This window comes from Panulirus ornatus, chromosome 4 (genome assembly GCF_036320965.1).
Source record: "Panulirus ornatus isolate Po-2019 chromosome 4, ASM3632096v1, whole genome shotgun sequence".
Taxonomy (NCBI): domain Eukaryota; kingdom Metazoa; phylum Arthropoda; class Malacostraca; order Decapoda; family Palinuridae; genus Panulirus; species Panulirus ornatus.
The window spans coordinates 69,505,645-69,522,942 of NC_092227.1; the positions used below are offsets into that span (position 1 = coordinate 69,505,645).

The 17,298-nt window shown below is 39.2% G+C and overlaps 1 protein-coding gene across 1 annotated transcript in view; it reads left to right on the forward strand.

Annotated features, from left to right (window-relative positions):
- LOC139767104 (uncharacterized) overlaps nt 1-17,068 on the forward strand; it is a 415,796-nt gene extending 398,728 nt beyond the window's left edge. The window contains 2 exon segments of the mRNA XM_071696092.1: nt 1,685-1,890; nt 15,926-17,068. Of these exon segments, the coding sequence (XP_071552193.1) occupies nt 1,685-1,890; nt 15,926-15,976 (257 nt within the window). The 3' untranslated portion in view covers nt 15,977-17,068.
- Nucleotides 17,069-17,298: the final 230 nt, after the last annotated feature.

Below are 17,298 nucleotides of genomic sequence, written 5' to 3' on the forward strand. Positions count from 1 at the left end.
AAACCACGTATTGTCCTTACACATTTCATTTTCAGTACATTCATCCCCATGACTACTATCCATACATCTATACTTTTATACATAGCCATTTTGCCTTCCCAGGTAACAACCTCTCTTTCTACACATTCTTTGTCCCCTCACTCATGCTTTGACTTACTTTTGCTTCCAAGGTTCTATTCATTGCCACAACCACTCCCAGGAATCTCAAACACTTCACTTCTTCCAAATTTTCTTTATTCAATTCACACTCCTGCTAACCTGTCCCACTACCCTGCTAAACCTGATGATCTTCTTTATAGAGATTTACTTTCAGTTTCCATTCACAAACTGTCCCAAAGTTAGTCACCAACTTCTGCAGTTTCCCAGTTGAATCTGCCACCAGTACTGTATCATCAGCAAACAATAACTGATTCACTAACCAGGCCCTCTCCACCTCCACAGATTGCATACTTGCCCCTCTGTCCAAGACTCTCACATTTACCTACCTCACCAACTAAATTATTAAACAAATCAAACAACTGTGGAGACATCACTCACCCCTGGCACAGACTAACCTCCACTTGGAAACATTCACCCTCTTCTTACTCGTACGCATGCCTTACACCCTTGAAACAAACTTCTCACTGCTTATGGCAGCTTTCCTCCCACACTTTATATTCTTAGGACCTTCTGCATGGCATCTCTATCAACTGTATCATGTATGTTTTTCTGATCCAGAAATTCCTCATTCCTTTTCTTAAAGTATTTCTCACATGTTCTTTAAAGCAAACTCCTGACCCACACATCCTTTACCATTTCTGAAACCACATTGCTCCTTCCCAACCTGATGCTCTGTACATGCCTTCACTCTCTGTCACAACCCTTCCATGCACCTTACTAGGTACACTTAACAGACTTATACTCCTGTACTTGCTCTCATCTTTATCCCCCTTGCCTTTATTTCAAAGCACTATATGTGCATTCCGCCAGTCCTCAGGCACCTCACCATAATCCATACATACATGAAAATTCTAACTAACCAGTCAACAACACTGTTACCCCCTTTCTTAATAAATTCAGTTGTAATACTATCCACCTCAGCCACCTTGCCTTACTTCATCATACTTAAGGCTTTCATCCTCTCTCCTCTTTTTGCCAATCCACTGTCCATGAGTCTCTCTTTGCAAACCTTCCCAACCCAAACACCCTACATTTGCCACCCTATCATAAACCACATTCAACAATCCTTCAAAGTGTTCACTCCATCTTCTCGCTTCATCACTACCTGTTACCACTTAATGAAAACAAAATTTTGTGTTCACTTTTTCCCATGTTAGCTCACATCCACACTGTATCTATCATTTATTATGAGTGTGTATAGATTTCACAATTGATCCATAAGCTAGTATAGGTTGCTTGTTTTTGAGAGTGATTAATGGATATGATTGGTTTTTGTAAAGCAGTACATGATTGCTTGACATGTAATGGATTTTATCCTACTTTTTTCAGAACTTCATTATCATGTGTTTTAGAAATAGTTAACTCCATAGTTCATGGACACTTACCTAGATTAAATATAGATATTAGAAGTTTGAAATAATGCCATTAATATTTTGTCTTATAAAGGATTTTTTGTGTAAATTTACAAAGTATGTTTAGCAGTGTATGAAGAAAATGTCTTTTAATCTTTTTTTCTCTCTAACAGTGTCATCATCAGAGCAGGGTAGTGGTGGTGGCCCATCTAACTGCAATGGAATAATAATTGACTGGAGCTATCTAGAAGCTGTTTATGAGTCATGCATATCTGCCACAGAGGGTTCAACTGTAGATGACTTGTTGCGTCTTTATACTGCCATTTCTTCACTCATACATAAACACATAGGAAATACAAGTCGCATCCACCTCCTTCAGGTTTGTTACCCTATGTAATATTATAGATAGACAAGTTGCTTTTATGTTTAGTTTTACAATGATGCTTTTTAGATTTGTTGGTTTTTGGACTTGCACTGAAGTCTATCAGTTACTTTTTCCAGCTATTCAGCCACTGAAGGATACTTTTATATAGATTAACCTGACTAGTTTTTACTTAAAGTTCAAGTATGACGCAAGATGTGGACTCTAGATGCCAGTTATGGAATAGGGTGAATATGTTGGAAATACAATGTTTAAGAACATATTATAGTGTGAGGAGGTTTGATTTGATAAGGAATGATAGGGTAAGAGGGAGGCTTGGGAGAAAGTGGAGTATGTGTGAGAGAGCTAAGGAGAGTGTACTGAAATGGTTTGGACATGTGCAAAGGATGAGTTAGGAGAGGATCAAAGATGATATACATGTTGGAAATAGAGGGAACTAGAAAAACATCTGATCAGGGAGGAAAAATGTGGTTTCAGAAGTGGTAGAGGATTTGTAGATCAGGTGTTTGCTTTGAAGAATGTGTGTAAGAAATAATTAGAAAGACAGGGATTTGTATGTGGCATTTATGGATCTGGAGAAGGCATATGATAGGGTTGATAGAGATGCTTTGTGGAAGGTTTTAAGGATATACGGTGTTGGAGGTAAACTGATAGAAGCAGTGAGAAGAATTTATCAAGGAAGCAAGGCATGCATACAATTAAGAAAAGAAGAGAGTGAATGGTTCCCATTGAAGGTCGGTCTGTCACAGGGGTGTGTGTGATGTCACCATGGTTGTTTAATTTGTTTATGGATGGGGTTAGAGGAGAGGTAAATGCAAGAGTCTTGGAGAAAGGGGGAATTATGCAGTCTATTGGGGATGAGAAGGCCTTGGAAGTGAGCCAGTTGTTGTTCACCAATGATACAGCATTGGGGGCTGATTCAAGTGAGAAACTGTAGAAGTTGGTGACTGAGTGAGAGTAAATGTGAATAAAAGCAAGTTGAGGGTTGAGAGACAAGTTAGTTGGGATGTAAGTGTGAATGGAGAAAAATTGGAAGTGAAGTGTTTTTGGTTTCTGGGAGTGGACTTGGCAGCAAATAGAACCATGGAAGTGGAAGTGAGTCATAGGGTAGAGGAGGATGCGAAGGTTCTTGGTGCAATGAACAATGTGTGGAAAGAGAACATTATCTCAAAGGGCAAAAATGGGCATGTTTTGAAGGATTAATAATTCCAACAATATTTTATGATTGTGAGGTATTATAGATAGCATTGTCCGGAGGAGGTGGATTCATTGGAAATGAAATGTTTAAGGACAGTATATGATGTGAGGTGGTTTGATAGAGTAAGTAATGAAAGGGTAAGAGAGATGTGTGGAAATAAAAAAAAGTATGGTTGAGAAAGCAGAAGAGGGTGTGTTGAAAAAGTTTGGACGTATGGAGAGAATGAGTGAGGAATGGTTGGCAAAGAGGATATATTTCTCAGAAATGGAAGGAACAAGGAGAAGCAGGAGACCAAATCCATATTGGAGATGGAAGGATGGAATGAAAAAGATTTTGAGTGATTTGTGCCTGAAAATGCATGAGTGTGAAAGGCACGCAAGGAATAGAGTGAATTGGAACAGTGTGTTACACTGGGGTCAGCATGCTGTCAGTGGACTGAACCAGGGCATGTGAAACATCGGGGATAAATCATTGAAAGGTCTGTTGGAAGATGTGGGTAGGGAGCTGTGTTTTCAGTGCATTATACATGACCACTAAAGAGTTAGTGTGAATGGTGTGGTGTTTCTTCATGTGTTTCCTGGCGCTACTTCACCTTCATTCATTTGTGCTGTTTCCCGTGGGGCTGGGTAGTGTCGGGAAGGGATGAAGGCAAGCAAGTATATATGTGTGTGTATATATATATATATATATATATATATATATATATATATATATATATATATATATATATATCTTTTTCTTTTAAACTATTAGCCATTTCCCGCGTTAGCAAGGTAGCGTTAAGAACAGAGGACTGGGCCTTTTTTGGAATATCCTCACCTGGCCCCCTCTGTTCCTTCTTTTGGAAAAAAAAAAAAAAAAACGAGAGGGGAGGATTTCCAGCCCCCCGCTCCCTCCCCTTTTAGTAGCCTTCTACGACACGCAGGGAATACGTGGGAAGTATTCTTAATCCCCTATCCCCAGGGATATATATATATATATATATATATATATATATATATATATATTTTTTTTTTTTTTTCAAACTATTGCGTGTGTGGACGTGTGTATGTACGTGTGTATGGGGGTTGGGCCATTTCTTTCGTCTGTTTCCTCGCGCTACCTCGCAAACGCGGGAGACAGCGACAAAGTATAAAAAAAAAAAAAAAAAAAAAAAAAAAAAAATTATTATACTTTGTCGCTGTCTCCCGCGTTTGCGAGGTAGCGCAAGGAAACAGACGAAAGAAATGGCCCAACCCACCCCCATACACATGTATATACATACGTCCACACACGCAAATATACATACCTACACAGCTTTCCATGGTTTACCCCAGACGCTTCACATGCCTTGCTTCAATCCACTGACAGCACGTCAACCCCGGTATACCACATCGCTCCAATTCACTCTAATCCTTGCCCTCCTTTCACCCTCCTGCATGTTCAGGCCCCGATCACACAAAATCTTTTTCACTCCATCTTTCCACCTCCAATTTGGTCTCCCTCTTCTCCTTGTTCCCTCCACCTCCGACACATATATCCTCTTGGTCAATCTTTCCTCACTCATCCTCTCCATGTGCCCAAACCACTTCAAAACACCCTCTTCTGCTCTCTCAACCATGCTCTTTTTATTTCCACACATCTCTCTTACCCTTACGTTACTCACTCGATCAAACCACCTCACGCCACACATTGTCCTCAAACATCTCATTTCCAGCACATCCATCCTCCTGCGCACAACTCTATCCATAGCCCACGCCTCGCAACCATACAACATTGTTGGAACCACTATTCCTTCAAACATACCCATTTTTGCTTTCCGAGATAATGTTCTCGACTTCCACACATTCTTCAAGCCCCCAGGATTTTCGCCCCCTCCCCCACCCTATGATCCACTTCCGCTTCCATGGTTCCATCCGCTGACAGATCCACTCCCAGATATCTAAAACACTTCACTTCCTCCAGTTTTTCTCCATTCAAACTCACCTCCCAATTGACTTGACCCTCAACCCTACTGTACCTAATAACCTTGCTCTTATTCACATTTACTCTTAACTTTCTTCTTCCACACACTTTTCCAAACTCAGTCACCAGCTTCTGCAGTTTCTCACATGAATCAGCCACCAGCGCTGTATCATCAGCGAACAACAACTGACTCACTTCCCAAGCTCTCTCATCCCCAACAGACTTCATACTTGCCCCTCTTTCCAAAACTCTTGCATTTACCTCCCTCACAACCCCATCCATAAACAAATTAAACAACCATGGAGACATCACACACCCCTGCCGCAAACCTACATTCACTGAGAATCAATCACTTTCCTCTCTTCCTACATGTACACATGCCTTACATCCTCGATAAAAACTTTTCACTGCTTCAAACAACTTTCCTCCCACACCATATATTCTTAATACCTTCCACAGAGCATCTCTATCAACTCTATCATATGCCTTCTCCAGATCCATAAATGCTACATACAAATCCATTTGCTTTTCTAAGTATTTCTCACATACATTCTTCAAAGCAAACACCTGATCCACACATCCTCTACCACTTCTGAAACCACACTGCTCTTCCCCAATCTGATGCTCTGTACATGCCTTCACCCTCTCAATCAATACCCTCCCATATAATTTACCAGGAATACTCAACAAACTTATACCTCTGTAATTTGAGCACTCACTCTTATCCCCTTTGCCTTTGTACAATGGCACTATGCACGCATTCCGCCAATCCTCAGGCACCTCACCATGAGTCATTCATACATTAAATAACCTTCCCAACCAGTCAACAATACAGTCACCCCCTTTTTTAATAAATTCCACTGCAATACCATCCAAACCTGCTGCCTTGCCGGCTTTCATCTTCCGCAAAGCTTTTACTACCTCTTCTCTGTTTACCAAATCATTTTCCCTAACCCTCTCACTTTGCACACCACCTCGACCAAAACACCCTATATCTGCCGCTCTGTCATCAGACACATTCAACAAACCTTCAAAATACTCATTCCATCTCCTTCTCACATCACCGCTACTTGTTATCACCTCCCCATTTATATATATATATCAACTTTCAGTTTTACCCATATTAATCGAGAATTTACTTTCTTACACTCTATCACATACTCCCACAACTCCTGTTTCAAGAGTATTGCTACTCCTTCCCTTGCTCTTGTCCTCTCACTAACCCCTGACTTTACTCCCCAGACATTCCCAAACCACTCTTCCCCTTTACCCTTGAGCTTCGTTTCACTCAGAGCCAAAACATCCAGGTTCCTTTCCTCAAACATACTACCTATCTCTCCTTTTTTCACATTACAGAGGTATAAGTTTGTTGAGTATTCCTGGTAAATTATATGGGAGGGTATTGATTGAGAGGGTGAAGGCATGTACAGAGCATCAGATTGGGGAAGAGCAGTGTGGTTTCAGAAGTGGTAGAGGATGTGTGGATCAGGTGTTTGCTTTGAAGAATGTATGTGAGAAATACTTAGAAAAGCAAATGGATTTGTATGTAGCATTTATGGATCTGGAGAAGGCATATGATAGAGTTGATAGAGATGCTCTGTGGAAGGTATTAAGAATATATGGTGTGGGAGGAAAGTTGTTTGAAGCAGTGAAAAGTTTTTATCGAGGATGTAAGGCATGTGTACATGTAGGAAGAGAGGAAAGTGATTGATTCTCAGTGAATGTAGGTTTGCGGCAGGGGTGTGTGATGTCTCCATGGTTGTTTAATTTGTTTATGGATGGGGTTGTTAGGGAGGTAAATGCAAGAGTCCTGGAAAGAGGGGCAAGTATGAAGTCTGTTGGGGATGAGAGAGCTTGGGAAGTGAGTCAGTTGTTGTTCGCTGATGATACAGCGCTGGTGGCTGATTCATGTGAGAAACTGCAGAAGCTGGTGACTGAGTTTGGTAAAGTGTGTGGAAGAAGAAAGTTAAGAGTAAATGTGAATAAGAGCAAGGTTATTAGGTACAGTAGGGGTGAGGGTCAAGTCAATTGGGAGGTGAGTTTGAATGGAGAAAAACTGGAGGAAGTGAAGTGTTTTAGATATCTGGGAGTGGATCTGTCAGCGGATGGAACCATGGAAGTGGAAGTGGATCATATGGTGGGGGAGGGGGCGAAAATTTTGGGAGCCTTGAAAAATGTGTGGAAGTCGAGAACATTATCTCGGAAAGCAAAAATGGGTATGTTTGAAGGAATAGTGGTTCCAACAATGTTGTATGGTTGCGAGGCGTGGGCTATGGATAGAGATGTGCGCAGGAGGATGGATGTGCTGGAAATGAGATGTTTGAGGAAAATGTGTGGTGTGAGGTGGTTTGATCGAGTAAGTAACGTAAGGGTAAGAGAGATGTGTGGAAATAAAAAGAGCGTGGTTGAGAGAGCAGAAGAGGGTGTTTTGAAATGCTTTGGGCACATGGAGAGAATGAGTGAGGAAAGATTGACCAAGAGGATATATGTGTCGGAGGTGGAGGGAACGAGGAGAAGAGGGAGACCAAATTGGAGGTGGAAAGATGGAGTGAAAAAGATTTTGTGTGATCGGGGCCTGAACATGCAGGAGGGTGAAAGGAGGGCAACGAATAGAGTGAATTGGAGCGATGTGGTATACAGGGGTTGACGTGCTGTCAGTGGATTGAATCAAGGCATGTGAAGCGTCTGGGGTAAACCATGGAAAGCTGTGTAGGTATGTATATTTGCGTGTGTGGACGTGTGTATGTACATGTGTATGGGGGAGGGGTTGGGCCATTTCTTTCGTCTGTTTCCTTGCGCTACCTCGCAAACGCGGGAGACAGTGACAAAGTATAAAAAAAAAAAAATATATATATATATATATATATATATATATATATATATATATATATATATTTTTTTTTTTTTTTTTCCCCTGGGGATAGGGGAGAAAGAATACTTCCCACGTATTCCCTGTGTGTCATAGAAGGCGACTTAAAGGGGAGAGAGCGGGGGGCTGGAAATCCTCCCCTCTCGTTTTTTTTTTTTTTTTTTTCAATTTTCCAAAAGAAGGAACAGAGAATTGGGCCAGGTGAAGGTATTCCCTCAAAGGCCCAATCCTCTGTTCTTAACGCTACCTCACTATCGCGGGAAATAGCGAATAGTATGAAAAAAATATATATAATATATATTATATATATATATATATATATATATATATATATTATATTGTAGGTATGTATATCTTTTTCACTCCATCTTTCCACCTCCAATTTGGTCTCCTCTTCTCCTTGTTACCCTCCACTCCGACACATATATCCTCTTGGTCAATCTTTCCTCACTCATCCTCTCCATGTGCCCAAACCACTTCAAAACACCCTCTTCTGCTCTCTCAACCACGCTCTTTTTTATTTCCACACATCTCTCTTACCTTACGTTACTCACTCGATCAAACCACCTCACCCACACATTGTCCTCAAACATGTCATTTCCAGCACATCCATCACTCCTGCGCACAACTCTATCCATAGCCCACGCCTCGCAACCATACAACATTGTTGGAACCACTATTCCTTCAAACATACCCATTTTTGCTTTCCGAGATAATGTTCTCGACTTCCACACATTCTTCAAGCCCCCAGGATTTTCGCCCCCTCCCCCACCCTATGATCCACTTCCGCTTCCATGGTTCCATCCGCTGCCAGATCCACTCCCAGATATCTAAAACACTTCACTTCCTCCAGTTTTTCTCCATTCAAACTCACCTCCCAATTGACTTGACCCTCAACCCTACTGTACCTAATAACCTTGCTCTTATTCACATTTACTCTTAACTTTCTTCTTCCACACACTTTTCCAAACTCAGTCACCAGCTTCTGCAGTTTCTCACATGAATCAGCCACCAGCGCTGTATCATCAGCGAACAACAACTGACTCACTTCCCAAGCTCTCTCATCCCCAACAGACTTCATACTTGCCCCTCTTTCCAAAACTCTTGCATTTACCTCCCTAACAACCCCATCCATAAACAAATTAAACAACCATGGAGACATCACACACCCCTGCCGCAAACCTACATTCACTGAGAATCAATCACTTTCCTCTCTTCCTACATGTACACATGCCTTACGTCCTCGATAAAAACTTTTCACTGCTTCTAACAACTTTCCTCCCACACCATATATTCTTAATACCTTCCACAGAGCATCTCTATCAACTCTATCATATGCCTTCTCCAGATCCATAAATGCTACATACAAATCCATTTGCTTTTCTAAGTATTTCTCACATACATTCTTCAAAGCAAACACCTGATCCACACATCCTCTACCACTTCTGAAACCACACTGCTCTTCCCCAATCTGATGCTCTGTACATGCCTTCACCCTCTCAATCAATACCCTCCCATATAATTTACCAGGAATACTCAACAAACTTATACCTCTGTAATGTGAAAAAAGGAGAGATAGGTAGTATGTTTGAGGAAAGGAACCTGGATGTTTTGGCTCTGAGTGAAACGAAGCTCAAGGGTAAAGGGGAAGAGTGGTTTGGGAATGTCTGGGGAGTAAAGTCAGGGGTTAGTGAGAGGACAAGAGCAAGGGAAGGAGTAGCAATACTCCTGAAACAGGAGTTGTGGGAGTATGTGATAGAGTGTAAGAAAGTAAATTCTCGATTAATATGGGTAAAACTGAAAGTTGATATATATATATATAAATGGGGAGGTGATAACAAGTAGCGGTGATGTGAGAAGGAGATGGAATGAGTATTTTGAAGGTTTGTTGAATGTGTCTGATGACAGAGTGGCAGATATAGGGTGTTTTGGTCGAGGTGGTGTGCAAAGTGAGAGGGTTAGGGAAAATGATTTGGTAAACAGAGAAGAGGTAGTAAAAGCTTTGCGGAAGATGAAAGCCGGCAAGGCAGCAGGTTTGGATGGTATTGCAGTGGAATTTATTAAAAAAGGGGGTGACTGTATTGTTGACTGGTTGGGAAGGTTATTTAATGTATGTATGACTCATGGTGAGGTGCCTGAGGATTGGCGGAATGCGTGCATAGTGCCATTGTACAAAGGCAAAGGGGATAAGAGTGAGTGCTCAAATTACAGAGGTATAAGTTTGTTGAGTATTCCTGGTAAATTATATGGGAGGGTATTGATTGAGAGGGTGAAGGCATGTACAGAGCATCAGATTGGGGAAGAGCAGTGCGGTTTCAGAAGTGGTAGAGGATGTGTGGATCAGGTGTTTGCTTTGAAGAATGTATGTGAGAAATACTTAGAAAAGCAAATGGATTTGTATGTAGCATTTATGGATCTGGAGAAGGCATATGATAGAGTTGATAGAGATGCTCTGTGGAAGGTATTAAGAATATATGGTGTGGGAGGCAAGTTGTTAGAAGCAGTGAAAAGTTTTTATCGAGGATGTAAGGCATGTGTACGTGTAGGAAGAGAGGAAAGTGATTGGTTCTCAGTGAATGTAGGTTTGCGGCAGGGGTGTGTGATGTCTCCATGGTTGTTTAATTTGTTTATGGATGGGGTTGTTAGGGAGGTAAATGCAAGAGTCCTGGAAAGAGGGGCAAGTATGAAGTCTGTTGGGGATGAGAGAGCTTGGGAAGTGAGTCAGTTGTTGTTCGCTGATGATACAGCGCTGGTGGCTGATTCATGTGAGAAACTGCAGAAGCTGGTGACTGAGTTTGGTAAAGTGTGTGGAAGAAGAAAGTTAAGAGTAAATGTGAATAAGAGCAAGGTTATTAGGTACAGTAGGGGTGAGGGTCAAGTCAATTGGGAGGTGAGTTTGAATGGAGAAAAACTGGAGGAAGTGAAGTGTTTTAGATATCTGGGAGTGGATCTGTCAGCGGATGGAACCATGGAAGCGGAAGTAGATCATATGGTGGGGGAGGGGGCGAAAATTTTGGGAGCCTTGAAAAATGTGTGGAAGTCGAGAACATTATCTCGGAAAGCAAAAATGGGTATGTTTGAAGGAATAGTGGTTCCAACAATGTTGTATGGTTGCGAGGCGTGGGCTATGGATAGAGATGTGCGCAGGAGGATGGATGTGCTGGAAATGAGATGTTTGAGGAAAATGTGTGGTGTGAGGTGGTTTGATCGAGTAAGTAACGTAAGGGTAAGAGAGATGTGTGGAAATAAAAAGAGCGTGGTTGAGAGAGCAGAAGAGGGTGTTTTGAAATGGTTTGGGCACATGGAGAGAATGAGTGAGGAAAGATTGACCAAGAGGATATATGTGTCGGAGGTGGAGGGAACGAGGAGAAGAGGGAGACCAAATTGGAGGTGGAAAGATGGAGTGAAAAAGATTTTGTGTGATCGGGGCCTGAACATGCAGGAGGGTGAAAGGAGGGCAACGAATAGAGTGAATTGGAGCGATGTGGTATACAGGGGTTGACATGCTGTCAGTGGATTGAATCAAGGCATGTGAAGCGTCTGGGGTAAACCATGGAAAGCTGTGTAGGTATGTATATTTGCGTGTGTGGACGTGTGTATGTACATGTGTATGGGGGAGGGGTTGGGCCATTTCTTTCGTCTGTTTCCTTGCGCTACCTCGCAAATGCGGGAGACAGTGACAAAGTATAAAAAAAAAAAAATATATATATATATATATATATATATATATATATATATATATATATATATTTTTTTTTTTTTTTTTTTTTTTTTTCCCTGGGGATAGGGGAGAAAGAATACTTCCCACGTATTCCCTGTGTGTCGTAGAAGGCGACTTAAAGGGGAGAGAGCGGGGGGCTGGAAATCCTCCCCTCTCGTTTTTTTTTTTTTTTTTTTCAATTTTCCAAAAGAAGGAACAGAGAATTGGGCCAGGTGAAGGTATTCCCTCAAAGGCCCAATCCTCTGTTCTTAACGCTACCTCACTATCGCGGGAAATAGCGAATAGTATGAAAAAAAAATATATATATATATATATATATATATATATATATATATATATATATATATATATGTAGGTATGTATATTTGCGTGTGTGGACGTATGTATATACCTGTGTATGGGGGTGGGTTGGGCCATTTCTTTCGTCTGTTTCCTAGCGCTACCTCGCAAACGCGGGAGACAGCGACAAAGCAAAAAAGAAAAAAAAAAATATATATATATATATATATATATATATATATATATATATATATATATATATATATATATATATGTATATATATATATATATATATTTTTTTTTTTTTTTTTTTTATACTTTGTCGCTGTCTCCCGCGTTTGCGAGGTAGCGCAAGGAAACAGACGAAAGAAATGGCCCAACCCCCCCCCCCCCCCCCCATACACATGTACATACACACGTCCACACACGCAAATATACATACCTACACAGCTTTCCATGGTTTACCCCAGACGCTTCACATGCCTTGATTCAATCCACTGACAGCACGTCAACCCCTGTATACCACATGGCTCCAATTCACTCTATTCCTTGCCCTCCTTTCACCCTCCTGCATGTTCAGGCCCCGATCACACAAAATCTTTTTCACTCCATCTTTCCACCTCCAATTTGGTCTCCCTCTTCTCCTCGTTCCCTCCATATATTCGTACTTGCTGCCTTCATCCATTCCTATCACCATCCCGCCACACAGGAAATGGCATCCGCCCCTCCTCCTCCTCCTTTTCCAGTGAGGTAGTGCCAGGAAAATGACAGAAAGGACACATTCATTCACACTCAGTCTCTAGCTGTCATGTATAATGCACCGAAACCATAGCTCCATTTCCGCATCCAGGCCCCACACACCTTTCCATGGTTTACCCCAGATAGCATGTTGACCCCAGTATACCACATCATTCCAATTTACTCTATTTCTTACACGCCTTTCACCCTCCCATATGTTCAGTTCCCGATCACCTAAAATCTTTTTCACTCCATCCTTCCACATCTGACACATATATCCTCTTTGTCAATATTTCCTCACTTAGTCTCTCCATGTGTCCAAACCATTTCAATACATCCTCTTCTGCTCTCTCAACCACACTCTTTTTATTACCACACATCCCTCTTACCCTTTCATTACTTACTCGATCAAACCATCTCACACCACATATTGTCCTTAAACATTTCATTTCCAACACATCCGCCCTCCTCCGCACAACCCTATTTATAGCCCATGCCTTGCTACCATATAACATTGTTGGAACCACTATTCCTTCAAACATACCCATTTTTGCTCTAAGCATTTTTTTCATCACTGTCTGAACAGCCTCTGATCTAATAATTTTGGTTATTCTGTTGTCATCGGCAAACCTCCATATGATACTTTCCTTTACTACGCTGTTGATGTCTGATATTATTAGTTTATAGAGTATTGAGGCTAATGCTGTTCTCTGTGATAACCCAGATTGAACATCTTCCTCCATAGACTTGGTTCCATTGCTCCCACTTTGAACTTTGTCAATGAGAAACTCTTAAATCCATTGTTGTATCTTACCATAATATTTTGTCTGACTACTTTCTGAAGCAAAATCTTGTGGGTTTACATTGTCAAATGCTTTTGCTAAGTAAGAAAAAGTGTTCATTTTTCCCTGGACCAAACTTTCATGCATGTCATTGTAATGGCATATTTGGCTTTGTTTACCTTTTACATATCCACTTTGGCATTCATATATGTAACTACTCGTGATTAGATTGTTTGATATATGTCCTTTTGTCACTCTTTCAGAAACTTCTTGTGCTTGAGAAGCCAAACTAACTGGTCTTTATTTTTGAGGTTTTAGTTTAGGTCTTCCTATGTGTATGCCAACTTGTGAATATGTTCAGTTTTGCTGTCAACCACATTTTGCCTCTGTTATTATTATTATTTATTTATTTTTTTTTTTTTTTTTTTTTTCTTTTTTTTTTTTTTCAAAAGAAGGGACAGAGAAGGGGGCCAGGTGAGGATGTTCCCTCAAAGGCCCAGTCCTCTGTTCCTAACACTACCTTGCTAATGCAAGAAATGGCGAATAGTTTGAAAAGAAAGATGAGGAATGTGGTTTGTATTCTATCTAAACATGGAGCTGAATTCCTTCTGAGCTAATTCATCTCTTTAATTATATCATCTGATGATTCAATATCTGTGGGTTCTCCTTGCACCTTTAGCTGAATACTGATTTATGTTGTTTATTCAGAATCCTGCATATTTCCTTGGACTTATTTTTGTATTGATTATCTTCCTTAAATATTCCAGTCTCTGTTATCTTGTATTTGAATTTGTTCATTTATGTAAATAGTAACTTTGGATTCCTCCCCATATATTTTATAACTTTTACTTCATTATTTCTCTATGGGTTACAGCATTTCTGTATCTGCATTCTCTATTTTCTAATTCTCATAGTCTTGTTTATCTCTTTGTTATCCTCTTTTCTTGTTTATCTCTTTGTTATCCTCTTTTCTTGTTTCTTTTGTTATTTGCTCTGTTTCCTGTTCCATGCCTTTCTTTTATTCATCCAATTTTCTTCCTTAGTTATTTTACATTTTGTACTTTTTTCTTAGTGTTTAATGAATATTTGGCTTAATCTCTCACAGTATATTTGTGTGTTTATCACTGGGTCAGCATTTTTGAAACATTCCATTTTCTGCTTATAAGCTTCTCGGTGATCTTTTACGTCTGATTTGTGAAAATTTTTATCACTCAGCCCATCATCATTTACTACTGTTGCTTTGTATTTGCAATCCTATATATCCATCATATGTTGTAGTGATTTCTATGACATTATGATCTGATAGGCAGTGCTATGTCAAATGTAGAAATAAGATGTGTTGCTCCCACTTGTCAGTCAGTGGTTTACCTGCACAAAGCTGAATGAATCATGTAAATTAAATTGTGTTTGGAGCTGATCTATTACATCTGATTTATAATTCATTTATTTGTAATTGTATCTGCATCTTTGATATACTAATTTTTCTTGTCATTCAGTAGAATGGTACAGTTAATGTCATCAGTCCATGTTATTATTGGATGAGGTTTCTCTAACCCCTTCAGAATTTCTGAACTGATATTAGGATTAATCTGGAGTTATTTAGTCTTTTTTTTGGTGGTCTGTATAACAATACTTTTTTTGTGTTTATGGCTGGGATCATAACTAAAATTTGCTCACATTTATTGTGACTCATATTTTTGTTTTCTTTCTAACCTATTATGGATTTATATGGCTTCATTTTCTTGTTTAAATTTGGTTTTGTCTGCTCTGAAAATTTTCTGTTGTTCCAAGCTTGCTTCAGCTTTCACTTTTTTTTAATTAAACCAAGTTTCTGAAATATTAATTAGGATTGTATTATTGTTTGTTTGTTTATTGATGTTATTAACTTTGATTCTAATGTTCTCACTTGAGACTTTCTATTTTCATTTACTCTATTTTCCAAGGATTTTCGGTTTTTTTGTTAATTCAAGTCTTGCCTTATTTTTTTTATTTTTCATTTTATGACTAGTTACTTTGTATCCATTTTTGAAAGCAGTGTTTTTTGTCCCGGTCATGCTATGTAAATTTACTACTGCTCTATTCCTATTTCTATTAGAATTTTCATGATTGTTAACTAATAAAAAAGAATTCCATTGGTCAGGCAGGGTTCTGTGGTAGTCATACTCTGGGTCATTATTTTTATTGCTGAAATTCTCATTCCATAGTTTTCTATTGTTTTGATTTATCACATGTGTTTAATGCTCTTACCAATATTGATTCATACCATCATCCCATTTTAGATCTTTGATGAAGGGTGGTATGTAATTTCTATAATCATATTTCTCCATCAGTGTTTAATAGTCTGTCTGTTCCAGAATTTCCTTCTTTGTTTTCCATTAAATGATTTTCATCTTTGTGGTCATTGTCATTTCCTTCCCTCCTTGCATTTTCATGAGGTAGGTAGATAGACAGCAAGATAGATATAATTTTATTTTCTTAACCATGCCACCTTTTGTTCTAGGATACTGAAGCTGAAATCAGGAGATTTGCACAGTTCCACAGGAAGAGCTGAATGTAATAGTCAAGCTGGAGCATGACACTGTGTGATTTACTCATTTACAAAGTTATTGTATTGTTACCACATGTACATTAGTAAATACTGAAGAGATGCCTGTACTGCCTACACCTCTATTTAAACTACCAATGGTTAATTTTTGTGTTTGTGTGTTAAACAGTATTTTGTAAGAGTATCCCATTTATGATTTTTCATTATTTATTCTTTTTTATTTGCTTGATAATATAAGGTTTTTCACTATTTGGTAAAATCCAGTGTAGATATTATCTCCTTATTTGGATTTTTATACTTTTAATGTTCATACAGTATTACCAAAGTTCTTAAGATTTATGTGCATTAGTGTAAGTAATTCAGTAATTTGCAACAGATAAGTGGTCTGTTAGGTACCTGATTCTTTTTCAACCCAAATAATTATATTATCTAAACAGTCTTGTACTGTTGCACAGAGCTGAGGACTTTGGATCTCTCTTTTCTTCATTATAGTGTCAGAGTCAGTAATTATCAATCCTTTGTTTCTGTTTAAGAACATTGACTCATGAGTTAATAGACCTGTCATCATAATGCCATGAATCATATGTAAAGTATTTATAATTCATCAGCATTTAATGAACATCCTTCATGAAAAAAAGAAATTCATTTTTCATATTCTTCATAATTGGTGATTTGTTTGCCCATGTTCTGCAATTTTGCCCTCCTTGCTCAAGGTACTAGATAATGGATGAACCAGTTAAATATTATTCTGTGTATATCACTGCCATTATTGTGAACCATTCACCTACACTGCCATATTCACAGGATTGCATTTCATGCTGTAGCCTAATGTTAGAAGTGGTGTTATAAAGTTTTGCATTAGTATTTGCTGCTACCTCCTGCCTCCCTCCCATTGAGTGGTTCTTGTGCAGCATTAAATTATTGTGGTAACACTGCCTCAATTATGCAAATCCTGTAGTACCAAAATGTATATTAATTGAAAATGAATTTGTGTTTTGTTGGACAATTTATGATTGATCAGTTTGTGAGCATTAAATGATGTTGATAATAATTAAAAAGCAAATATATTTTATTGCTAATAATAACACACTTACCTTGGGTTGTAGTTCCCTTATAGTTATCCATGCAAACTCTCTGGATGAGCAGACCACTGTACATATATTACACTCTTAGTCATATCTTTCTCTATCTAAATCATACACACATTGCAGTAATTCACAGTGATGCGTCTGATCAAGTATTTGCTGATAACCATGAGGAAAAATGAAACAATAAGTTCCAAGTGCACTTTTGTGTGATTAGCACATCAACAGCGGAGATACAAGAAG